General features: G+C 39.3%; 1 protein-coding gene and 1 pseudogene across 20 annotated transcripts in view; one reads left to right on the forward strand and one right to left on the reverse strand.

The window, feature by feature from the left end:
• Window positions 1-22,245, reverse strand: part of SGCE (sarcoglycan epsilon) — a 32,427-nt gene extending 10,182 nt beyond the window's left edge. For 5 of the 20 annotated variants that reach the window (XR_003994889.2, XM_030510952.2, XM_030510919.2 and 2 more), the window contains exons 1-7: window positions 21,787-22,016; window positions 13,875-13,979; window positions 9,785-9,907; window positions 7,191-7,348; window positions 4,506-4,578; window positions 3,621-3,819; window positions 1,841-2,003 (exon numbers count right to left, since the gene is read on the reverse strand). Coding sequence is in view for 18 of the 20 variants with exons in the window: in XM_030510952.2 (XP_030366812.1) it covers window positions 1,841-2,003; window positions 3,621-3,819; window positions 4,506-4,578; window positions 7,191-7,348; window positions 9,785-9,907; window positions 13,875-13,979; window positions 21,787-21,967 (1,002 nt within the window). In the remaining 2 variants the exon portion in view is untranslated. Of the gene's footprint in view, window positions 1-1,840; window positions 2,004-3,620; window positions 3,820-4,505; window positions 4,579-7,190; window positions 7,349-9,784; window positions 9,908-13,874; window positions 13,980-21,786 lie in introns of all 20 variants that reach the window. The other 15 variants (XM_030510993.1, XM_030510966.1, XM_030510936.1 and 12 more) reach the window with 11 other exon arrangements.
• A 1,107-nt stretch (window positions 22,246-23,352) lies between these two features.
• On the forward strand, window positions 23,353-23,462 carry LOC115600734 (annotated as a pseudogene).
• Window positions 23,463-27,036: the final 3,574 nt, after the last annotated feature.

A 27,036-nucleotide genomic window follows, 5' to 3' on the forward strand; every position in this document is an offset into this window, starting at 1 on the left:
AGGAAGCACGTATTACATTGCCCCTTTAGAATTTGGGATCCACAAACTTAAATCAACTCTTTGATTTAGGTGCTAACTGGCAGCGTCACCTCATCAAAAATGGGAGGAAGTGGATACGATGGTTGTATTTTCACTCACTGGTCTATGTTGTGGTTATAGGAAACAGAGCTCAACTCCCTCCCAGCCCATGGATCTTGGGAGACTTCCTGTCCCTGGGCTTGCCTTCTGAAAAGCAGACTGTGATTAGATAGAGAAACTTGACCCTCTTTTCCCTTTGATGTTCCAGGTTACAGCATGCAGCAGCAATGCTGTTGGCAACATTAAACAACCCTGAGACTTTGAATTCCGTTATCATGGCATGCTGCCTAAACAAGTAACGAGTTCAAGAAGGATGGGTTATAGGCTGCTGCAGAAAATGGTGCTTCTCCGAGAGTCTGTTCCTCTTATCTAAGGCTGTTTCTCCAATTTCTGAAGACTTTCTGAATTCTGTCCTGTCCTTCAATGCACCTGCAGATCCTTCCAGTTTCATGGGGACTGCAAATCTAGTAAGTGCATTCCATCATCCAGCTTACTAATGAAGAATAGAAAGGAATTACTAATAATTCTCCTATGATTATGGCTACTCAACCAGTTCTCCACTAGGTCCTAGCATGAAGCTAGGCCATGTTCCTGAGGCTGCTTATGAGACAGTATAAAAAAAAAACCTCGCCAAAAAGAAATGACATCTGCTGCTGCGCTCTGTCCTATTTCCCTCTTGTAGAAGGAAATCAAAAACTTGACAAAGTTTGCTTTTGACAAAGACTAACTGCCTTCTATCACTTTTCAGTGCCGGGAAGTATCACCAAGTACACAGGTACCTTTGCAATTTCTCAACAAAAAGCCAATACTTTTTTTTAACAAGTATTTACCAACTTTCTATCAGGTTTCCTTTTTAAAAGTGAATAGAAAGAAAGGGTTGTAAGTTATCTAATTGATTTTACGTATAAATACCTTTTCTCATACTCAATATGTTTTTTCAGCTGTACAAAAGCCTTTCAGATCTTCCTTTCAGGTTCCTCTTGGGTAATGTCTGAAGCAGCTAAGTTTATTTTATGTACCTTCACCATCTTTGTTCAAACTTGTCTGCAATGTTCTCTTCCAATACTGTGTAATTTCTTGATCTTCCTTACCAGAACTAAAGAAAAATAACCTTAAAAAGCCTCTCCAGGTATTATACTCCTTCCATGGCAAATAGTCTAGTGTTCGGTTATCATTTTTCTTGTATTTAACTGAGAAGAATGTTACCATTTATTTTGATTCATCAGTCAGCAGTATTTTCTTTCCTTTTCCTACTTCATTTTTAATATGAAATATGGTTTAGACAATTTTCAGAAAGATTTTTTTTTTAACAGCATAGAAATACTATTTAACTGGTCAGTGTTGTAGACTCAATATTTGAGAAAATTATATATATATATATATATAGACACACACTTTTTAGCAAAGCAAGTGTAACTAGCAGTATTAGCACACCGAATTAATGAACTACACCTACAAAAATGATTGTCTCATTACTTCTGTAAACCCTAGAGTTTTCTCATTTATGTAAATCACTGCTAGTGAAAACTAATATGGTGGTTGCACCGGTGCTCAAGTCTAATAGAATTTAGCCTCCATAGCCAAATCCATTCACTATCTTAAGAGTGTCTGCTAGATAGAAAATAATGTCAATCAGTCATGATGAAGAATAATCTGGCATAGTTGTCTGACCAGGCTGGCAAAACTCTTACTTCAATCATGGCTGGCATAAAATATTGCACTCCTACAAATATCATTTTTATGCAATAGTAAAATAACTCACCAGAGAGATTTTACACCAGTCAATATGGAATTGAGTACGAAATTTTTTATCACAGGTTATCACGGGCTCCATTTCTTGACTGCATCTCAGCTGATTTTGTGGGTTTTCCACTTCTCGCAAGCATGAAGAGAATGGAACATCTGCCCCAACCATAACATACACGCTGCAGAGAGAGATGAGGGACAGGCTGTCAGGATACCCCCCGCAACTCCCTAAAGGACAATTACATACTCTTCCAAACATCGCTATTGGTCACAGTAACATTCAGCTGTGCTTTAAAGACTAAAATTACTTTCTAGAATGATTTTTCTTGATAGTATCTAAGCATATGAATAACAGACTGAAATCAAAAGGATTTTTCTAGCTACTAATTATAACATTCTGTTTTGCTGCATAATGTAAATGTTTCCTTACCAGACTTGTCAATTTCTATGAAGTCATAGAACTCCAAGTGTAGGTTCCTCATGTAAGTAAATCAGTATGACTATTGAAAATTGCATTAAAATAGGATAATTTTATCTTAAGGGAATTCTCAGTCTTGCTCAGTGTACTATTTTAAAGAGTTTCTTCCCATATTCTCAAATAAAATTCACAAGGACTAGTCATTTCTAAACCTAATACTAACATGAACCTGCGAAATCCCCCAGCTTCTCCTAAAAGATTCCACACTGCAGCTATCTGCTGCCAACAAAATCTGCAGAATACTGAAAGCTGAATGTAAACTTCATACTTCCTTTGGCACTACAGTACATAAAATAAAACCTAATGCACTAATGGTACTATTTATTTTCAGATTTCAGTATGCAGAATGCTGCTGAAAAATAGTCTGCTGCACCAAGTAATAATGTATCAATAGATCCTGAAACAGGTCCTGGTTGCCATTTGGTATATTAGGCATTATATAACTAAACATTCGAAATGTAATCACTTGTATTAAGTGACTCTGCTATTACCCTGGCTAGTACAGAAGTTGCTTTCCTTCTTTAGATGTGCTCAGAAATTCCAGATACACAAAAGGGCTCTGAGTTTCTGCACACATCTCAGATTTTGAACCCTCAGCCCTTTCTTAGGTATTATTTGACACTAAAATATCTAAAAATATCTAAAAATAACTAGGCATCTTATTTTTGCCAGGGAAAAGCACTACAAAACAATACTTTGAAAAGACTGAATCCTTATTAATTTCTAAGTAAAGTACCATATTTCAGAACAGAATTTATGGTTACAAATCACAACTGGAAATAGCGCACTCTTGCCGTTTACACCCAGTGACCTAAACTCCTCAAATATGTCAGCTTATCACTTTCAGATGAAAGTCCACAGTGCTCCTGAAGCACGTAACTAAATTTCACTAAGTAAGAGCACAGCTACAAATGACACTGTTACATGCTGAATGCTCTTAGAAATCAAAGTGTCTTTGTAATCTATGCTTGTCTGTGTAACCTATCACACCTTTGTTTTAAAAAGCATGCCAAACAACTGCTTAGAAGTAAGACTGGAATTAGAAATAAGCATATTTACTACTGACTGTTTTATAATTAATGGAATTTATTAGTATTCCTTGGATTGTAAAATCAATATATAAGAACTGTTGAAATGGTATCTAACACAACAAACCCATGGTACAACAGGGGCCTGGAACATCAGTAAACTTTTCATATCTAATTCCAAAACATAAAACAGTAATTGCAAAGTTTCCAGAACACCTGAAAAAATATTAAGCTTTTCAGTAAGAAAAAAAAGAATAAAGCAAAAACATTAGACTGACACATGCGCTTACCCCTCTTTCATGTCATTAATAGGAAGTGGAACTCTCCCTCCCCTGTCGAGGGCTGAAGTAATGTTTATGGCATTCAAGCGTTCTGGCTGCCATACATTTTTCACTGCTCCGAGAAAGTCACCAAGAACTTCACTTGCTAACATTTCTTCCACATTCATATTCCTTATGAAGAACTCCGCTTGATACGGTAAAGGAAAATCTAGTTGTGATGAAAAAGGAAGAGTTTTGCCTTAAACAAAGGCTCCCTAACAAAGAATTCGAAGTCATGATTAACATAATACCATATAAAGATTGATTAACCTTTCAAAAAATCTTCTATTTGAACTTGCTTATTTTGAACCTAATGTGATTATGGTCAATAAATAGTACCATTAGCTGTTACATAAGCTGAAAACCATTGGTTATTTATAAAACACCTGGGAGATGAAGGAGCAGACTAGAGGAAGAGTCTCAGCTGGTAAATCTTTATTAAACAGATAAAATTACTATTTTTAATAAAATCGCTATTATCACTCATGCTAACTTGGGTGTCAAAACTGATCTGCAGCGACAATGGATTCAAACCTGCAATACTCCAGACTGTAAATATGATGAAAGAGGGAGAATCAAATTAATTGGGGGGGGGGGGGGGGGTGGGGGGGGGGGAAGCAAACAGACTTTTATTCTGACTGAGGAATAACAGTCCTACCTGACAGAAATAATCTAGATAAAAGTAGCAAATTGAATTAAAACAGGGAAAATCCTCTACTCCCCTTTTGTGCCCCTGCATTTGGCTTGAACACGAGACAACTATTCCACAGTATTTTTTATCTTAAAAGAACATGAGCCCATGAGATGGTTTCACTTATTCAGTTCAAAACACAACAAGCTATTTTCTGTACATACCTTCTGCTGACATTATATTAATGATCAAATTATGTCTTGCTGTCTCAAAGGTACGCCTGTTATATGCAGTGATCTAGAGTGAAAAAGATACGATTGCAAAACAACGATGCAAATATGAAAATCAGGTAAATGAAATATCAATGAAAATTACATTGATAATTTAGAAATACCCCCTTTTAAATGCTTTGCCTCCTTATACTGAAATGTACGAGCATTCATTCATTCATATAGAATTTGAAAGGTAAGGTCAATTTATTGATGCAGTACTACCTTCAAGTCAGGATTCTGGAATTTTCTTGACCAGTCTACAGCCAAATATAGTTATCCAAGGCATGTATGTGAAAATAATGTATTTTGGTCCAGATAAAAGTGTTCTGCTATACATCTGTATTTTTTCTTTTCTGCTATCTTTAAGAGCAGCCGTAAACGGCAACTGGTTTCTCCATTTCCCTGAAAGGTGGTAAACCCTTCATGAAACAAACTGAAAAAGACTTAGATTCCTTCCTAATTTTAGACTTCAGTTTATTCATTTCAAGGACAAAGAAGAGGCAGAGGAGTGGCAACAGTGACAGAATTATGTTGCTTCTCAGCAAACAGAGCTACATTGATTATTTAACAAACAAAATAGACTGCACTTCTTTTGCATTTCTTTTAAGGGATTTAAATTAAAAGGAAAAATGCCCTGGAACATCTTCTGCAGATTCACTTTAAATGTAGAGAGAAAAGATTACCTGACACAATTACATCTTATGTAATGTAACAATTTTACTATAAAATTAATAGAAAATAGATTCCTGAGATTTACAATCCTGGATTCCATTAATTTTTCAAAAGGTTGTTCCAACAGAAGTTTAAACGTTAATACTTAGAAAACCTAACTCTCTGATTGTACAAGCTCTATACAGGAATGCAGCAGTACCCACTTGGAGTCTGTACTCCAGCAGTTGCCAGTGTGGACCATGCAGCCATACCTAGTGACAGTGGTGGAGACTGAATGAATATTCGGTAGAGAGGCAGACACGAACCGTCTGTGCAGATTTCAAAGGAGCTTGTGCTCAAGAACGTTACCTGCTCTACTGCAGTGCTATACATAATCTTAGGCTTTTCTAAGTATGAGGCTTCCTCCAATTAACTGGCCTACCCATAACATCACCTCAGGAATTACAGCACAATCAAAGTCATATTCAGGCTAGGAATGTGCAATCACTCCTACCAGAAAGTGGATCAAATACAATCTGCCCTCCTCACATACTATACAATTAATTCAAAAGCCACATCTGAGAGTGGGACCAAAAGGAATTAATTTATATGCTAGACAAATACAGTTCAAATATGGACTTCGGGTCCTGCTTAGAATGGCGGTCTATAGGTCTTAGAATCTGAAAGCACATGCCATTTAAAAAAGGGCAATTTTAAATAATGGTTTTCTCTGCAGAAAGCTAAGCAGGGTCTGCAAGTACTTCTGCACATGATTAATTATACAGATGCGATTAGTCCTGCTGAAATCAAAACTGAATCATGTATATAAAATTAAGCATAGGTGAAATTATCTACAGTATAACTTAACATTTAGAGATGTCACTCTTGAGGAGAAAATATTTATCAAATGCCACTTTGGAAAAAATCCCCAAAAACTCATCAAGGGTTTAAGACAAATGTACTGCTGAAGCAGCAAAATGGCTGGAGCAAGTTAATGAGCAGGTTTCTCCTTAACACTGTGAACCAGACTGTTATGACATACATGGCAGAAAATTCAGACCTTTACCCCTTTCAATTGCTGCTTAATTAATAATTAGTGCTTTTAAATATATGGATAGCTGATTGTAAAAAATAAAGTAGTGAGTTTTGTTATTGTTACACTTTTAAGAACAGAACTGAATACATGTAAGTGCTAATTAAAATTTGTCAGTAAACATGATTAATGAACCAGGAAATATTTGATTAAAAAATAATCTCATGAAAAAACAAACATACTGACTGAACACTATATTTTTCACTGGGGAAAAGTCTGGACCATATTCAGGGTTGAACATTACAAAGTTCACAATTCTGTTATTCTTCAAGTACAGTTGTTTACAAAGTTTTTTGCCCTGTATTTTAAATAAAACTTTAATATATTCATAATTTACTGAAATGAAATGCCTCTTAGAAAGATGAAGGGCAAGAATCAGGGTAAATTTAGATTAGATATAAGGAAGAAGCTCTTTACTGTGAGGTGGTGAGGAACAGGTTGCCCAGAGAAGCTGTGGCTGCCCCATCCCTGGCAGTGTTCAAGGCCAGGTTCGATGGGGCTTTGAGCAACCTGGTCTAGTGGAAGGTGTCCCTGCCTGTGAGAGGAGGGTTGGAACTAGGTGATCTTTAAAGGCCCCTTTCAAACCATTCTGTGATTCTGTGAATCAAAAGGTATTGCATTTAGGAATATTAAGCTTAACTGGTTATTGCTATTTACTAGTTATATCTTAAAACATGAAATGTCATGCCATGTGGCTTTCTCTCAATAACAGTACCTATTGGTACCTACCAATAATGGTACTTAAAAGAAAACGTTGATGTCACAAGTCCTTGCCCTATCTTTTTTTAATTATTGTAATTAACTTATCAAAAATAAGATGCAACACTTGTTGACAGTTCTGAATCTTACACTCTAAACTGGAATACATATTTTTGAAATTCTGAAGACAATACCTCAATGATGGTTGGTTTGCCCACATTTTCTACAGTTGGTGAGCCGTACAGCACTCCATCACTGTATGGTGTCCTTTGTATATAGCGTAGCCATCCTGGTCTGTCAGGGTAACCCATTAAATTGGTATTAAATGTTATAGGATCATTACTTATTTCACCTAGATAAGAAAACATATATTAGAATATTTAATAGAAAACGCAATTTGCTTTGATTTTGATGTTTCCACTAGAGTCTTATCGTAACTTTGTTATGTTTTCTAAACCTTTCCAAAAGGGAAAAAAAAAAAAAAAAAATTGCTAACATTTACTATATCAGAAATTTGTGAACTCCTATTTAGCACTTGTAAGTAGTAAGAAATTCATATCTGAGAAGTGTAACCAACTGCAGAGATGGATGTACTGGTACTTCCTAGTACTAACTGAATGCTCATGCTCATTAACTAGTAGGTCTGATTTTCAGAGCTCAGCTCTCACCTCAAATTGAAGCATCTAACCTCCTTACTGACAAAAGCACAAAGGTCTCAGTCCTTTAATTTCCAAACTTTCTTTTATTTATGCTTTTAATGATGGCGCCAGAGACCAAATGTACCTAGGAGGGCTTACTGTAAAGAGTGGCTGTGTAATCGTCAGTGCCTGGAAGCTTCTGTTAGCATCAAGATATACATACAGGTCTTCAGCACCAACAGCCTGGCAGCAGTTTTTCTTTAGAGAAAAATTAATTGAAAAAAGGACATGCAAAATGGAATCACTGATGGCTACTAAATACAATGGTCCAGATGTAATCTGTAAAACCCTGTTGGGTCAAACCAGTACAACAGTTTTGTGGTTCTTACTGATACTTTTACAAATGTCTGGCTATGACTTTACTTCCCAAAGCTAAAATAAGCTGATGTCAAACATGCCTAAGCACTACCAGATCCTCATCATTGAGGCATAAGCAACGTTCAGCTGAGGCACAGAACTTGGCAAATCCATTCTGAGCCTGAGCAGACACGTGCACAGTGCTCCTCCACCTTGGCTTTGAAATGGCAACAGCAGCCATTGTAGGAAAAGTGACAAGAGAAGGTAACAGGCAGGCTGGCACAGAAGCCAGAAACTGAGCCCCATGAAGGAAGGAATGTCTGTTGTCTCCAGAGAGGAACAAAGAGGCTGAGACCTGTTACCAAAGGGTAACGAGTTTTCAGGTACACATTTACACATTGGGCTGTGGGTAAGAGGGACCAGAACCACACCAAACCAGCATCAGAGTGCCATGCAATTTCCTTGCAATTCTACTGGGACATCCCAGTAACCTAATCCATTGCATTCATAATTAAAATTCCCAGCATCACAAATGACTTGGGGAAAATTCTGAAAGCCATCTGTGATACATTCTGGTTTACCCTTCACCAAGACAGGCCATGCTAATGATCCAGCACAGCAGACAAAAATAAAAGAACCATGGTAACATTTGGCCTTACAGTGAATTTCTGATATGATCACCTTTGTCTATGGGTACAGCAAATTCAGCAGTATCTGAAATCAGATTCATACTGTGCCTTTGAATCACATGGATGTTGAGACAGGCTGGGGCTCCAAAGATTCAAAAGACAATCCATCAGCAAAACTTCCAGGTTCCTTACATCTACGTGACAAAACTGAGAGAAAACTAGGACAAACTTCAATCTGCCAGTTGCTGTTACATGAAATGAAGACTCCAGAATACATGTCAGGAAAAACTTCCAGTTTTCAAGGAGATGAAATTTTTAAAACATTTGGGTTTATTCATAACAAAATTTAACCAATGCTAACAGAAGCTTGTTTTTTCTTTAAAGTGAGTTTTGAAAATAGTACTCTCAAATAAATTCAAAAGCTTATTAATGAATTTCATTTTTACTTATTATTCCTTTTAATTGTTGATAAGCATGTGAGGCAGAATGCTCTTTCTCTTCCCCACCCCCACCTCTCAGATTGCTTATACATATTTTAACCTGCCAGTGATCAAACCTTTAGCTTTACTTTAGTATACATTAAAACGCTATATCTAGGAAATCATACTGCTTACTAACATTAAACTGTTCCTAAATATAGGAAGAAGGCTGAATCCAAATAAGTACTTGTTTTAAAGAAAACATCATTGCATAATCTCAAACTTGATTTAATCTTCTATTTTGTCTCAAATTTACTATACACTTGCAAAGTGCTGCTTCCTATAGCCTGATACACACTATGTCTGAAACAGTGATCAAATAAGTAACATTTTAAAGAGACATAATTATTAAACTTCCACAATTTCATATTTAATGCAGAAGTGAAGGAAAGGTATATTTCCTAATCTCAGATACATAATGTGTTATTCTGCCTTCCCAAATTAAGTACATTTTTCACTATACAAATTATATGCATCTTTACACAAATGACAATCACAAACCAGAACATTTTAAACTTGTAGGACCAAATACTTTCTTTCATTTTAATATATTTCAGTAGAAACTAAAAACTGTTCTTCGTGCATTATATGCTGAACCATAAGGTATGCCAAATAGATTTCAAATTTTTAAAACTTCCCCCCCACTATGTTTTTATATAATACGGAAGATCTTAGCATCCCATACCAGGCTTTGGGTAAGGAGGAAATTCCCCCTTAAAGTACTCTCTCTCCAAAACATGAACAAAAAGAACTCCAGCAGAAGGGTATACATTCCGATCAGAGTGCACCTTAGACAGAATCGTGTACACTGAAAAGCAGAAGGAAAGATAAGAGACAGAAAAAAGCAAAAATGAGACATGCTCTAGATAATACAGCATGCATTTCAACAGCAATGCGGGCATCTGGGAGAAGGAAAGCAACAAATATTAGATACCTGTTAATAAGGCTTTTAAAAGGTTGCATAGAACAGAATGCAGAGCAAGCCCTCTCTTTGCCCAACAGGATTGCAATAAATAAAATTGGCTATGTTAGGATTTCAGAAGTTTTTATTTTCATGGCAATGAAAAAAAACCTCAATGAAAGCTATTGTAATGTTATAGTTGGTTTATTTGTAATATCACATGAATAAAAATACATTAAATGAATGATACAATCGTGTTTCCTTGATAGTTTACACAAAAATAAGGAACATGAGGAATACAGAGGAACCTCACCAATCAATGGTACTGATTCCTCACTGAACAGAAATGGCAGATTTTTCAATTCTTGTGCAGAGAAGGACAAAGTGATTCATTTCAGCTGAGGATTTCTAGGAGTTCTTAAAGGTAGACTTTCTTAGACCAGCAGGTTCAGATAATGTGCATCTAAAAACCTGGTTAGCGAGCTCATTACTGAAGATGCTGTGCTTGTATTGAAGGATAAAACAGAAGGACATAGGTAATGATAGGCCAGTCAAGTGTCACTGATGCCAAACAAAAAAAATGAAGCCACATTTTACAAGACTCAGAATTAAAAACCTCAAGGAAGCTTAATTCAGAACAACCAGTATATGTAAAAGCAATATGCTGTTCTTTATGTAGGTACAAATTTAGTTCATAAAGGCAAATCTTATTTCAATATAACACATCTGACAAGTACTATATATACATTTAATGAATAAGAAAAATTAAAAAAAAAAAACCATTAGGATACATTAAATGGATAAGAAACTACTTTATCAACAAGTTCCAAAATTTAAGTGTAAATGGAGAATACTGATATAATAGGTATTTCTCATGGTGTCTTAACAGGACTGATTGTAGGTCATATTACTACTCCATATTCTTATTGAATTTTAAGTTAATGCCCTGAAAGAATCAATCATTGCTGACAAATTTTGTCAATGAGATGAGGATTACAAAGTGGTAAATAAAGATGATAAGTCACAGATACAGAGACACACAGCTACGTGCTTTGCTTGCTAAACTGAAAAAAACTTTACAATAAATCATATCTCCAAAGATTATAGGCCATAAAATATGGGGGTACTGTCATAGAGAAGAGCAACTCCAAAAAGATTTCAGAGTCATTTTAAGAAACTCATAGGAACAAACTCTTACCTCCTAGAAGATAAAAGGGCTAATTTCAACAAGCAAGATAAATTTGAAATGTGGACCAACCTCATCTAATCCTGGTATAATTTCTCCATCTTATTATACCAACCTTCTTATTCGAGATCCACTTAAAAAGCCACTGCTAATTAGGCATTAATCACAGACATTCCATCCCTCGCGCCACGCACTCTGTGTGGAATCTATCTCACCTAATTTTAGATGCCTACAGAAACAACATCCACCACTGAGTTAGTCAGGCTCCTTTTATAGTCAATGGAGAAGAAACAGACGCTTCTAGGGCTTGATTAATTTAATTTCTCCTGTAAAATGAGATGAATCATATCCTAGATCCCTGACTACACTGACTAGATCTCCACTGACTGCAGAGGCAGCTGAGAGGAGATGCAGACATCTGTAATGTAGACCTCCACATTTAGTTACATACTTCCCACTCTTCGAGCCTGATATTGCAGAATTGATAATCTCAAGCTCTGGATATACCATTGACTAAATTCCACAGCAGTTGCTTTTTCCCACTTTTGGAAACTGCTTTTAACACAGTACTGAACAGAGTATCTTTCTAATAATTTCATCTTAACGACAAAATTAAAATGGATCCTGAAATTTAAATAGCTTATTACAATATTGTGTGGTTAATAAAACAGTTACTGTAATTTTAGCTATGTAGACTTAAGTACCGTAAAATAACTACTTGATTTGTATAATTAGAATGAGTTAATTGATGACCCAAAAAACTTTTGCACTCACTTCTGCGAATAAGCTGTAAATAGAGCATGGAAACTAATTAATTTCCTTTAAAATATTTTCATGCAAAGCTAAAAAAGTAATTTATAACAGTAATAAAGCAGAAAAGCTGACAAAAAATATGGTGGCTGGCTGAAAATGTGTCACATATCTAGAAAAATCCATTTTTCCAGTTCTGATGCTTTGACTGTACGATGAAAATCTATTTCAAATGGGAGGAATAGTGAAAAAAGGTAATGTATATTTTCTCCATAAGCAATAGTTTTAGAAATGAGGGAAAATAAGAGAATCATCAGTTACAAAAAGAAAAAAACATATTTCTTTTGTCTGTTAGAGGAACTACTGCCACTACTAAATGCCCACTCCTAGTAATGAGATGTTCCCTGTTGCTGAAACAAGCATACTAATAAGGATTTAATGCAGACAGAAAACCGTGATCCTGGTGAAAGTCTAAAAATGCCTCTCAGAAGGAAAAAACCCACAAACCTATTTTATCTTATCATGACAAACACATAGTAATGACACAAGCTGCGAGATTCAGAATTCAAAACTTCTTGCCCTCCTTGTCAGAGAAGCCCTCTTATTTTTCCCCTACAAAGTTACTTCAAAATCAGAAGGAAAACGATGAGTCTCCAGCCCACTACAGTAATCACTGCTTTTCAACAATGAAGTGAGTGAAATGGTATTTTCCTCAAAAGCTTTTAAACCGCTCAATTATTTTCACAGGACTGCCTGAGACTGAAGATGAATGTGTAACCATCTTAGGTGATCTGGGGATGAAAATGAATATCCTTACCAACTTCTAGATACTAATACAGCAGAACACCAGATGTGAATCACCTGGGCAAATTCCCTGTGGTAGAAAAAGTTCTTGGGGACTGTGAAAGGCTTCTGTAAAACTAACTATGGGAAATCAAAAATCTTCACTACATAGGATCACAACAGATCCCTACTAGGGAAAAAAAACCCCAAAAAAAAACCCCAGTTACCAGTTACTCAACAGCACTGTTTTCTTCTTTGTTTCCAGATCACTTGGAGGACTTTCTGTAGATCATCAAATATGTCAGTGCAGAAGGGCTGGAAGTTCCGGAGACTGGGGAAGAGATAGATTAATTGGGAACTGAAGACTGGAAACCACACATCACTCTTTTTGAAACATATATAGAAACTGTCCCAGCTGTTCTTCTTGTAGGTCTTGAACATGGGCAGAGCCCGGAATTCAGCTGGGACTATATCAGCCTCCAGCCCAGAGCCCATTATCAGATACAGGTGATCCCAATCTCCAGAAATTTCAGACGATTTGCCATGATGGCTGAAGCCTGTATATTGATGATCTTCAGAAAAAAAATCCACCTGGATATTTTTTCTTGTAATTTCAACAGGTTCTCTCCCCATTGATTTTTAGCAGATGAAGCACAATCCCAGAAATAATTTAATTTGGGGGCCAATCCAGATGGCCTGCCCGGATGGGCAATCAGTGCAAAGCCTTTTCTCAGCTAGTGTAACAGCTACAATATTCTATGTGTACTTGCATAAATGACAGTAAAACAGTCTTTTTACATAGATATGTTAAAAGATTTTTTTTTTTATGGTTACAGACAAGTTATTGTATTATGCAAACTGCAGAGGTATCTCCAAGCAACCAGTCATGGTAAGAAAATATGCAGAATTAGGTATACACACAGCCAGTACTTCAAGCAAAGTTATAGGAACAGGAGAAGTTGGGGAAGACTCAGAGAGACACGCAGGTCTGTAAATGTTTAAAAGATTGAAGAAATGTAAAATTTCCCAAATTACTTACCTTTAAATAGCACCAATTTATTCCTAAAACAAGGACATGACTGAAAAATCAAGAGTAATATTAAAAGCAGATTTGACTGGACCAACACGGGATTTAAATTTGCAACCTAAACTCACCATTCTTCTCAACAGCCTTTATTCTGCTGATAATATAACTGTGGGCTTGCTTAGTCGTCCAGTTAACTGTTCCATTATTGCCATCAGCAGAGCTTAACAAAAACGCTTTTCAGAATAAAACAAATGCAGAAAAAAAATTAGTCAGATCAACAGACTCCCACAAAGAAAATATCAGATGGGATCAGATGCCTTCTAAACCCAGGGTTTGGTTTAAGTCAAAGTTTAGGAACCTCAGGTTAAAAAAAAAAAAGGTAGTGCTTGATTTGTATATACAAACATATAATAATCTTCCTGACAATCACCTTTCTGACACTCACTTATCCAAATAAGCTAAGTTCACATAAAATGCTTAAACCTCTGCAGACACTTCTGCTGACATAATTATACTGATAATAAGGATGATGAAGAGCATTCTCTGACAAATACATTTGCACTGGCAAAACCTCATATACAGGCAAAGGGATAGCTAAAGTTACTTTCACTGGCATGGTATGTTTTAGCCAAAGTAGGGAATGTAATATAACCAAGAGCACAGCTTTGCTTTATATAAAGATGCTTTGCTGATCTAAAGACACATGGGACTGATTGCCTTGCAGGCATAACCCATCATCAGTTTTGAAAAAACAACCAGTTAAAAATGTTTGTCTTCAACCCACACAGCTAGAACGCAGCCTGGAAACAGCTGAAGTGCAGCTGAAGGTGCAAGAAGGTTTAAATGTGGTGAGGAACAAATGATTACGGGCGACAGAAAGCAGCTGTGGAGCTGACAGAATGACTCCATTTCACCAGCAGCAAAACTCCTTACTCCCCGCTTTTTGTTCTTTTGTTCCCTTTCTTCTGTGATGAATAATATATATATATATCAGCTGTTTGTATAGTTACATGCCAACTGAAAGTGCAGAGGGGAGGAACTGCAGTCAGATGCTGGGAAAGGGAAAGTAGTCATAATAAATAGCCTTTCTTTTGAAATCGTTTGGGAGTGAGAACTCATGTCAAACCCCAGTTAAAAGATGTTATCAGTAGCATCTTAGCTTCTTTGTAAAAATACAAATACTGAAACATCAAGTAGCAGTATTCGCCTACAGATACAGCAGTTTGCAGGAAGAAATAAACACTTATTGGCAAACACTCAAAGTATGCAAATATCACTTACATTAGAAGCTTAAACATCTGTGGAAACTTCTGCTGACACAGCTACATCAGTCAGCTATTACATTACTGATAGTGCATTCTCTGAACAGAATATAGGAGGCCCAATAGATCTGGCTTCAGCAGTAGTCAAGATACACAAATAATCTATGCATGAGTGAGCCATTTATTAATTATAACATACACAAAACGTCTAAAATTGAATTGAGGATGAAGTGCAATAAAAAAATTGTGTGTTCAAATTACCATACCAACACCATAACATTTCTAAACTATGAATGTTTGTTAAGTTTCTTTACATTTTCAATACACACAAAGAATGTGATTTAACAAAAAGTTACTATTTACATCCACTGGTTTACATCTGTCTTGCAAGATGGACAACTTTCTCCCTGATGAACTGATCCCTGATTGATCTGCATACAGTGCAAGTCTTAATTTCACAGAATCATAGAATAGTTAGGGTTGGAAAGGACCTTAAGATCACCTAGTTCCAATCCCCCTGCCATAGGCAGGGACACCTCGCACTAAACCATGTCACCCAAGGCTCTGTCCAACCTGGCCTTGAACACCGCCAGGGTTGGAACATTCACAACTTCTTGGGCACCCTGTTCCAGTGCCTCACCACCCTCACTGTAAAGAACTTCTTCCTTATATCTAATCTAAACTTCCCCTGTTTAAGTTTGAAGCCATTATCCCTTGTCCTACCACTACAGTCCCTAATGAAGAGTCCCTCCCCAGCATCCTTATAGGCCTCCTTCAGATTCTGGAAGGCTGCTATGAGGTCTCCATGCAGCTTCTCTTCTCCAGGCTGAACAGCCCCAACTTTCTGAACCTGTCTTCATACAGGAGGTGCTCCAGCCCCCTCATCATCCTCACGGCCCTCCTCTGGACTTGCTCCAACAGCTCCATGTCCTTCTTTTGTTGAGGACACCAGAGCTGTACACAATACTCCAAATGGGTACTCACGAGAACAGAGTAGAGGGGCAGGATCACCTCCTTCGACCTGCTGGTCACGCTTCTTTTGATGCAGCCCAGGATACAGTTGGTTTCTGGGCTGTGAGCGCACACTGAAGCCGGCTCATGTTCAGTTTCTCATCAACCAACACTCCCAAGTCCTTCTCCGCAGGGCTGCTCTGAATCTCTTCTCTGCCCAACCTGTAGCCGTGCCTGGGATTGCCCCAACCCCGACCCTCCTAGGGATTATCCAACTCAATACTACATGTGACCATTAGTGTAAATTTTCTGTTATTCTTGGAAGACTCATGAAATTCCAAAAAGATAAAATAAAGTTGTTCCAATACGCCAACAGAATGAGCTGGGCAATCAGAAGGCTGTCAGCTACAAACCAGCACCAAACAAAACAATTAATACAAAAGCTGATTACTATTAAATGGAGAAGAGTATTACCACAGTCAACAAGCACTTAATGCATGTTTTCAGACACTTTTGATGAGCCCACAATTTTTTCTAATGAAGATAGCAGCATGACATGTTACCCTTAGAAATACAGTGTATCACCTGCACTAAGAAACTAGATACAAAATCATTCTAGCATATTTAAACGGAATTTTAAAAAAAGAAAAAAAAAAAGAAAGAAAGAAAAGGTGGGTTCCAAGATATATTTTTTAACATAAATGATCAGTAAGTGTTTTTAATTTAGGTTCACAAGATGTACTAAGTTTAGCTGTGGGGATTAAAGAGGTTACCTGTCCACCTCTATCCTACACTGCATTTCACAGGGGAACTGGAAAAGCAACCAGTGTGCCTGTTTTCAGATCCTAGAGTTTACAGTGTGATGTTTTAATATAAATATATACCACCATCTATTTAATTTCAAATATCAAGTGTGAAATGAAACAATCCAGAAGCACACTACCCATTCAACAGCTTTCTCCACAGGACTGGCAGTCTCAGGCAAAAGAATAGGGCTACTGGATAGCTAATTTATTACAGGAGATTTCTAATGGGCCTTACATGGTTCTAGCATTGACCTTATGCAATCGGACAGATATATGTGTATGTGTGTGCATATGAATATATGTAATTACCTGGATGTATAATATTTACTGATAAAATATGCCGGTAAAAAAAAAAAAGCTGGGAGATTGACAAATAATGGAGATGCTGCTAACACAGAAGAGTCTGCATTGTTTGGTAAAAAGGTGATCAGTAATATGCACTTCAATAGAATAAAAAGTAGTCACATACCCAGCAGCAAAGGCAGCGTGCCATACGCACACTACAGAGCACGCACTTCAGGGATGCTGGACTTTAATAAAAAACTAGGGACACGCATGAGGTAATAACTGGTTGAACAGGGGCTTTCAGCATAAGACTGGTTAGCATGGCTGATGTGTAAACAGCAACATCAAGGAGGAGCAGGGAGAATTTATTTTTGTGCTTGACACAGATATGATCACTGTTCAAATGCTCCATCTAGCACTTAAAATGAGCCTTCAAGAAGCACAGTGACAACATGAAGAAAGCTCAGGAAAGATCTGTGAATATGATTAAAGAATGACAAAAGAGGACTCATACTACAGAATACAGGGATCCAAACCATGCATTTTATCAAAGAGAGTTTAGAATTCATTTGATCAGCCTTGTACTCATGCTGAAAAAAATGCTAATAGTGTCAGGCTCCTCAGTTTGTTACAGAAGTAACAAACTGGAGCATTGCTGGAGCACCCACCACTGCTTATGACAGCAGGAGTAACTCACAGGTCTGTGCCTGGGACTTGAACATGCCCAGGTGAAGTACAGCTAGTGTTGCTGCTTGTTTGGTTTTTATTTATCTTATTATATTTTTCTTTAATTAATAGATTTACTTTCCTTAATATGTTTCTTTAACATTTTTCTTTAATTATATTTGTATTATAACTATACATTATATTTATATCATTTAATACTATTTTTCCCTTTAATTGTATTGCATAGGTTTTATATAAAGGTTTTAAGCATTAATATTTAACAACAAAATATTTAACAGAGAAGATACCCACAACAATTTCTGCCACCTCACAATCAAAAAAAGGACCCACATGTCATGGACCAACTTCACCTTCCCCATTCCTTTATTGCACTCTAACATCCATACACCATCTTGCACCCTCTACCTACCCTCCTAATAGCTTCTTTGAAGTAGGACCTCAAGCTTGTCTCTCCCATTACTAATGCAGCACACAGCTCCAGCTCCAAAACCCAGCATTTCCCCTCTCTCCCACACCTATACCTTCACCTGGGACCTGACCTAAACATGTGCTTGTTACTTTTATACCACAGACCAGGAGCTTGGGACATTCTTCCACTACCCCTTACTCTCTTAACATACAATCCTGATTCAAAAAAATACCTTTGCGCTCCTCCACCACATATCTCATTTGGCTCAGAGTCCTTCCTGCATCCTGAGCTGGAAGCATAGATTTCTGACAGGCTACTGACAACTGCAGAGACTATTAGAAACAGATGCCACCGAGTCAAAACAAAACATCTGTCAAGAGGGAACCATCTGCATCAATGTGCTTAGCCCACAGCTGAAATCAGAGCTTGTACCCACACTGTTACTGAGAATCCACTAACTGGTGTCAGCACTGAGATACCTGCCCCACTGGTCACATCGTCAACTAGAGGAGGCAGAAGTTGTATCTCCACCTACTCTCCCTCCTCTTCCAACCTGCATACCCCTTCCTCTTACTTAATAAGCAGTACTTAAGCAACCATAACTGTAGAAATTTACTATGAATTAAAGTGGATTCTCTCAGTGGAAATTCACATAAAGATCGGGTATTTTCTAACAGATTAAATCCTCTTCAATGATAGTTACTACATAAGAAATAAGAATTAATTTGTGTTAGTTCTCCATTGTGGATTGCTAAGGTCCCTCTGCACTCCATTCATCATAACCACCTAAAAGTTCAAACCAAACCGAGAAATGTATCTATGCTCTATACTTACTCATCTTTGTTCAGTAGGTAATGTTTTTCTACCCATTTCTGTGCTCCCCATTGATTACTGTAACATCTGAATATTTCTCTGAGATCATTTAAGACAAGTAACTGAACAAGGCATTTTGTCAGTCTCACTGTGAAACTTCAGCATTTGCTTTCCTGAGAATGCTGTAAATTAAGTACTGGGAGAATAAAAAACCTCATGTGTTATTAATAGCAACATTTACCCACCACCATTCTCCCTCCTGCTGCAGGCCTGAGAAGAGAACCAAGTTAGAGTAGCTTCTCTGTAAAAAGGTGAGGAAAACACTGCTAATTCCTGCGATCCAGCTCAAGCCCACCCTGTGTAACCAAGGGGTATGGCCAGGTCACCCTGTAAGCCTGCTATTCCATGATGCCCCCTACGTTTCTATCACCTCTTGATATGAATTATCAGAGTAGCCCTGCAACTACATTCCAAATTTCTGAGGTAGCAATTGATTTAAAAGACTAAAGGAATTCAGAAGTCTCATATTTCAAGACACAGATTTCTGTCTGATCACTAAATTGCTCTTTCTAAAGACTCCTCTTCATGGCTTGGACTGCCACCAAAAATAAGCTACATTTAAAAGGCATTTTGGCGGTTTGTGTTGCAACAGTAACAACACTGAGGCACAGTCTATGTTTACATAAACAACATTTTCTTTTTGGTATTACATAATGAGCACCATAACTATGCTGTTAACAAAACAACGTATACTTTTGATCTATGTAACATGTTCATGCTAATTTCAACACAGCAACACTTCTCAGTGAATACTGAAATCCATACCTTCAGCTCTCAGTCTGTAGTACCCTGTGTCACACTTGAAAACACTTCAGCAAGACAGTCATGTAAAAACTCTTCTCAGGCTAGAGCACTTCTTGGTTGACCTACTAGTTCTTGCTACTTGAGAAGCATTTGAACTGATTAGGAGGGAAACTAATATGTGTTCTCTGGTTTCTTGGCTCTTCTGTTTCTTTCAAATTCCTATGGAAGTAATAGAGGCTAGCAACTCTCTCTCTTTACCTCTAGAGCTCTGCCAAAAAAAAAAAAAAAAGGAACTCTACACTGATAGTGTCTACTGTAAATTTATCAATATCTAATCAAGAAGAGTCCAAAAGTTGTACCAAAATAGATATTCTTGTTTAGGTTTGAAGAGGTTTTTTTCTTAGTTTGATTGGAAACAATCTTTCTTCTAGACAAGGGTTTTACTTTGGTGACTGTAACTCCTGATGCACTTTAATGGACTTCTAACAAATCTAAAAACATAATGAGCAAAAATAAGCCTCTCTTCACACACTGAAAGTTACATCTAGAAGATGAATTTCTGCTATAAAGCCAACTTTTTATTGTCTGGCCTCTAAGACGCCTTCATGTAAGCTATACCACCTATAAATCATGTGCTTTGGTATGCTATTTATTAGTATGCTAATGAAAAGTGTACTAATGGAATGGCTAGCTTTTCCCTCCTATAATTATTTACACTTAAGTAAGTACTGTTGGCAACACATTTTGTTTATTAATCTGGGTCAGATTAGTACAAAGACTTGACTGTCCTAGTTCCTTCTTGGTTGCTATCCCACAACTGGTCTCAACAGACATATATAGGAGAGGGAGGTAGAACAGGCAGGAAGAATTTCCACATAAGGAGAATGTTGTATATTGCATCTAGCAAATGCAAACCTTTATCCTCACATTGAGCAACTTAATACTTAGGTGCTAACTGCATCTCTAATACACCCAATACCTCATGTCACTTCTGAATCAGCATCCTATGACCATATATGTAACCTATGACAAATAAGGCCATGTACTTAAGGAGTATTACAAGTGTACCTAGACATTATTTGAGAAGATACTGAGCAGACTGTTAGCTTTCAGATGACACACCGCCAAACTCTCAGACCACAAAATAACCTAAAGAAATAGATTTCTTGCTGTTAACTTCCTCTTGGGGTAGCAACAGACTCAGAAAGGCATTTCTGTGGATGGGCTGCTATGAAGCGCTACCCGTTAGAAGTACTTCACTGTGAAGAACCTTGTGGGGTGTTAAACCTGCCTACTGCATGACAGCTGTTGTTTATGTGCATTAAGGAACAGGATTTTCTTCAGTCTTAATTCTGATACAGTTGGAGTAAGTGATCAAACTGGGAAATAATTTTCGGAGGGGATATGAAAGATCCCCCCGTACCCGAAACAGTCCTGTCCCTGTGGGGATGGGCAGCAGCCCTGTCAGGTCGAAGGAAGGGAGCGGAGAAGCGGCCGCTGCCGCCCGGCCCGGCCCTGCCCTGCCCTGGGCGCGGAGCCGGCCCCGCCATCCCGCGACTCGCAGCCAGGCCTCGCTCCGCGCCCCGCAGTCACACCCGCTCCCACTCCGCGAGGCCTCGTCCCCCGCCCCGGCCGGGCTCCACAGCTCCCGGCCCCGCTGGACTCGGGGCGCTCCCGCCACGGCACCGCGCTGGGAGGGGCAGCTGCGGCGGTCCTCTCCGCAAGGGGAGAGGCGAGGGGCACCCTGCGCCGTCTGCGGATGCCCTCCGCCACGGCGGGAAGCCACCGGGGCGGCGGTGGCGGAGAGGGGGACGCCGGGTCAGCTCGAACCCCGCACCGATAGGGGACACGAAGTGGAAGGGAAGGGGGCACAGCGAGCCGCAATCTAGGGCGACGCGGGAAGGCAGCGGCGCCACTGGGAGGGGAGACGAAGCCCGTAGCAGAGAAGGGCACCGCGGCGCAGGCCGGCAGCTACCGGCGAGGCCCGTGCCCACTGCCGCGGTGAAACGCCGCGGTGACCGACCTGTCAGCAGGAGGGTGGTGAGCGCGCTCCCGCCGTGCGGCCAGGGCCCCGGCGCGCAGCACCGCATCGCTCCCCGCTCATCCGCCCGCTGCTGCCGCCAGCGCTGCCGCCACATCCTCCGTGCCCCGAAGTGCCCCGCTACCGCTGCCACCGCCGCCTCGCCCCGCAGCGGCCGCAGCATCCTCCCCTCCCCGCCCCGCCCCGCTGGCGGTCTCCAGGCAGCGCCGCTGCCCCGCGGGGCATGCCGGGAGGAGCAGCCTGCCGCGCCCCGGGTACGGCGGCCATGTTGGGGGGAGCAGGGTGGGCGCGGGGCAGCGGGGCTGCTCGGTGTGGGGCTCTTGTAGACTGGGGTCCGGATGCCCCGTTTCCCCTGAGGGTGGGCACAGGCTGGGTTCTGGGCCCCTGGCAGCGTTCGGTGCCTGCCCTGCCCGGGTTCCGCGCTATCTCTGCGGAGAGGCGGGGTCCGGCCGCTGTCGCCTCAGGCCAGTAGTGCAGATGTGGCGGGAACGAAGCCGTGGTGAAGCGAGGCGCGGTCGACACGCCTGGTGGGGAAGGGAAGGCAGCAGTTGTGGCACCTCGCTATTTGCTTCTTGCAGCCCTGTTCCTTCCCTTAAATCCAGGACACAAGCAGCAGGGCAGGGCAGGACACCGTGCAAGCTTGCCTGGTGCAAGCAGCTGTAGTGTGCTCTACAGGAACGTCATGGCTAATGTCCTTGCAACATCAGTTTTCTGAACATCTTGCCCCTTTTTAAATCTATATCGCTATTCTTCATGTAAATCCAAAGTGGTTTGGTTTTCAGTGTCCAGCAGCTGTACCTGCCGGAGTTGTGGAGGGGATGGCCAGGGGTCCAAGATCCAGGCTCCTGTCTGTGTGGACGCTTGTCACTCCTCTCACATTGCTGTCTTGCAACTTTGTGGCCTCTATTAAAGGTTGTACCCAATTTCCTAAGTCAAGTCTGATCATCCTGTGCTATCTCGCTTCACACATTCTGCTTTCTGGACTGATTACTGATTTTTGACTGCCAGTTCATGTGTGTGGCACAGCCCAAAAGCTGTGACAGTATTCACTCCGTTGTGGAAGCAAATCCCCATCTTGGAAGAAAGAATATTGTCAAAAGTATTTCTTGGCAAAGGTGATGTATTTTGTGGGTAGGTGAATGTGTATGTCATATATGACCACTTCAGTAAGATACAGCGATATGTAAATACAGCATTTTATTTCAGGGAGCTAGGTCCTCTCAGTTTTCTATATGATATATATGAGTAGTCCCTGTACTAGAACTACATATAGAACCATATCTAGAACCATGCCTGTATTATTTATTATTTAGTAAGTTTGAGTAGCACATTATTTAAACTTGATATATCTTAGTTATGCATGGGAGGGTATATTTTTGAACAAATACTTTGTAAATGTTTTGCTGTATAGCCTAGTATAGAAGTGCATTTAAATAGGGACAAGACTTGCATGGAGAGTTTCTGTGAAATACTTGCTTCTAATTGCATAGAATGCAGTTGAAAATTTTCTTTTATCTTCTCCAAGTAAAGCCCCAGCTCAACAAATAGATACTTACCTGGCAGGGGAGACACCATGATCAGGCAGGTGGTTTTCCCAGGGCGAGGCTCTTTTTTTTTTTTGAGACCTCACTTGGAGTACTGTGTACAGTTCTGGTGTCCTCAACATAAAAAGGACATGGAGCTGTTGGAGCGAGTCCAGAGGAGGGCCACGAGGATGATAAGAGGGCTGGAGCACCTCCTGTATGAAGACAGGCTGAGAGAGTTGGGGCTGTTCAGCCTGGAGAAGAGAAGGCTGCGTGGAGACCTCATAGCAGCCTTCCAGTATCTGAAGGGGGTCTACAAGGATGCTGGGGAGGGACTCTTCCTTAGGGACTGTAGTGGTAGGACAAGGGATAATGGGTTCAAACTTAAACAGGGGAAGTTTAGACTAGATATAAGGAAGAAGTTCTTTACAGTGAGGGTGGTGAAGCACTGGAATGGGTTGCCCAGGGAGGTTGTGGATGCTCCATCCCTGGCGGTGTTCAAGGCCAGGTTGGACAGAGCCTTGAGCCACGTGGTTTAGGGCAAGGTGTCCCTGCCCATGGCAGGGGGGTTGGAACTAGATGATCTTAAGGTCCTTACCAACCCTTACAATTCTATGATTCTATGTTTCTCCTTTTGTTTTCTCCTTCTGGTGGATTGTCATGTTTGATACTTGCAAATTGCAGTGTCTTCTATTATCCGTGGAAATGACCTTCCCTCTTTTGTTCTGCATACGGAATTTTGATTCTCATGAAATTTCATAAGCATTTCCACTCTTGCGAGCCAAAAGTATTTGTGAAAAATAATGATTGTCTGCTTTTGAGGTTTGGAAGGAAGAAATATAATCTGGCTTACTCAAATTGTATTGACCGTGTTGAACTCTTTATAAGCAGGGAAAAAAAAGACACTGTAAAAGACTTTACCGTATCTGGCTTTAGGCTTGTTACAGCTCTAAATTTCCAGTAATCCATCTCAAGAAAGGGAACTTTACATAGTAAGAGGCTCCTCAGTATAGAAGTTCTGCCACATATTAAGCTGCAAAATACCCTCAAGTTTTAGCCAGCCAGCTCATTATCCCAGAAAAAGGATTTTTTTATTCTCTTTCCACTGTGACTTTCAGAATATATTCACATTTTTAATTTGACTACATAGACATTTAAGGGCAGAAATCACACTCTTTCATTTACTTCTGCCGAGAAGTACTCTTCTGTTTCATGGCACTTTATAATTTTGAGTAGGCCTACTTCCACTCTCAAGTTCTGTGTGAGTTTTTGGTTCATTCCCTTACGGAAGCATACAAAGTCGTCGAGGTGCAGCTGTGCCATAATGATCTCAGATAGCTAGCTCATCCTGTGATGGTAATGTTTAGACTAACAAGTTGGAATACTGGTAGTTTTCCAACAATTTTTATGCTAGTGAAGTGTCTGAGTTTTGTGAACATCTGTACTGTTACCAACTTATGAATTGCCATTTTCTTTCCAAGTAATGTCATGTTGAGATGTTATTTCTATAGACACTATAAAACTGTCACCATCATTTTTCTTGATACAGTAGCAGCAGTGTAGTAGTGTTCAGTGCTCTGCCACTTCTGCATAGAAAGAAGGCTATGTCTATCTAAAACGTGCTTGTGAGATGCACTGCCTGAGGAGATGTGTCATTGGTTTGTAAAGAAGTGCCACATAGACCTGCCTTGTTCCACTGCTTCCTTCAGAGCAGCTCTTGCACATGAGTGAGGGTCTATGTCTTTTTTGGTAGTCATATCTTGAGGCTGGGATTCCAACATACAGAACTGACCCAGCCCTGCAAGACAGACTTTGATTTACCTGAGAAACTTGGGGTAATGCTATGCACTTCTTAAGAATTCTACCCTTGTATTCATAAACTGAAGTGATATGGACAACACAACTTGTTTAAGTCAGCCACTGGTGACTTGATATTGGTTAGAAATACTCCCTCTGTAAGTATTTCTTTTTCCTTATATTGTAATTTAACAGACTGTAACAGAAATGAGTAGAAAGGGATGCAGTGATGAGACATTTTTACAGAAATTGTTCCATATTCCATATATAGTGTATTTACTTTGGTGAGTAGAAGAGCTGGCAGTAATTTTTAGCTAAAACTCTTTAATTCCACAGTATAAAACCCTCATTTTTTTAGGGATGCAGTAATGACAGTTACTGTTCCCCCGTGCATTCTGCAGACTTGGTTTGAAGGTTTATTTTGTTCTTCAGACACTCATGCAGAAGGAGTACAACCTAATCTATTTGTCCATTTGTCTTTTAGAGTACAGGTGCTTCCAGCTTGATCTTTATAGACACTGAATGCTTGCAAGTGTTCACTGCTTCGAAGATGAGCCCGCATGATGTTTTGTTTAAAAGAAGGAAGCATAGTTGGTGGGGTTTTTTCTTCCTTTTTGTTTTTTAGGCACTCTTGTGGGGAAAATATTTGTGTTTCTGTATATAGCTTTTAGTAAGGGTAACAACTAGTATGCCAAGTTATTATGCAAGACATAAAAAGAATAACTACAATTCTTGTTCCAGTTTGCAAGACCTTAGGAGTTTATAACACCACCTTTCATTACATTCCAAGGATTCTTACTTTTTTCTTTTGTACTTCTGTCTTTCTCATGTTTACTGGAAGCCTTTTCTCATATTAGTACATATGCTGGTAATTTGTGCCTGCAGTGTACTACTAGTTTTTAATGCAGTGTTTAACTACATGTTTTATGTGCAGCTGTGCTACAGGACACTATATACAACAAAAAATCTTCAAAAATAAGGGGTTTAAGAATTTTAGTATTAGGTGAAATGCACCCAACGCATGCTTACTGAAACAAAGCACATTATTAAAAATTAACTTCTAGAGTTGAACAGAAATAGATTTTTATGAGCTGTGTTTTTAGCTGATTTAGCCCATGTATTTTATTTTTTTTCTTGGAATTTCAAATGGTTAGGAGGAGCTCAGAAGTTTGAATTATGTAATGTAGGACTTTTCCCTAGAAATTGGCATGTATTTCAGAAAATACCATATCTTCGGAGAAAGAAGGTTATATAGGGCCAAATATGGAAGTGATAAACAAGAACAAATTAAAAAAAAGAAGAAGAACTTGGAAGAAATAAGAAGTGCACCCTAAGTTAAAACAGCCCACGAGCGACTTCATTTTGCTGAACCAGCACTTGTATAGCTGGTAGCCTTGTGTGTCAGTGACTTTGGCCTTATTATAGAGGGTATGGTTTCACATGTCTGAGAGTTCTTGTGGCTTTTTAGACATGCACTACTGCACCTGAAACACTGGTTCTTGTCAACATTATAGGAGAGCTTTCACTCTCTTCATATGTACACATGGCCCATGTTTGCCCCTCTCTCCCTCTTCAGGGCACTGTTGGGCAGCAGAGCATGAAACAGTATCAAGGTGTGCTTTTCTTTCATGAGGGACTTCCATTTCAGACATACTTGCTGCTGGGTGATCACTGATGGCTCATACCTTAGTTTAAAAGAGAACTATTGACTGTGATTTCTGTCACACATTTTTTCCTGTGGTCAATGCTTTTAGGGAACATGCTGGTTCAAAGAATTAATATTTCTGTGCTCCTAGCTACTATTCTGGAAAAGTACAAATACAGCTAGACAGTGGCTGAGTTTGATTTTTCTCTCCTTGCTTTGTATTGGGAAAGGCTGCATTTTGTAGAAGGACACAGAGAATAAATACTT

This window comes from Strigops habroptila, chromosome 1 (genome assembly GCF_004027225.2).
Source record: "Strigops habroptila isolate Jane chromosome 1, bStrHab1.2.pri, whole genome shotgun sequence".
Classification (NCBI taxonomy): Eukaryota; Metazoa; Chordata; class Aves; order Psittaciformes; family Psittacidae; genus Strigops; species Strigops habroptila.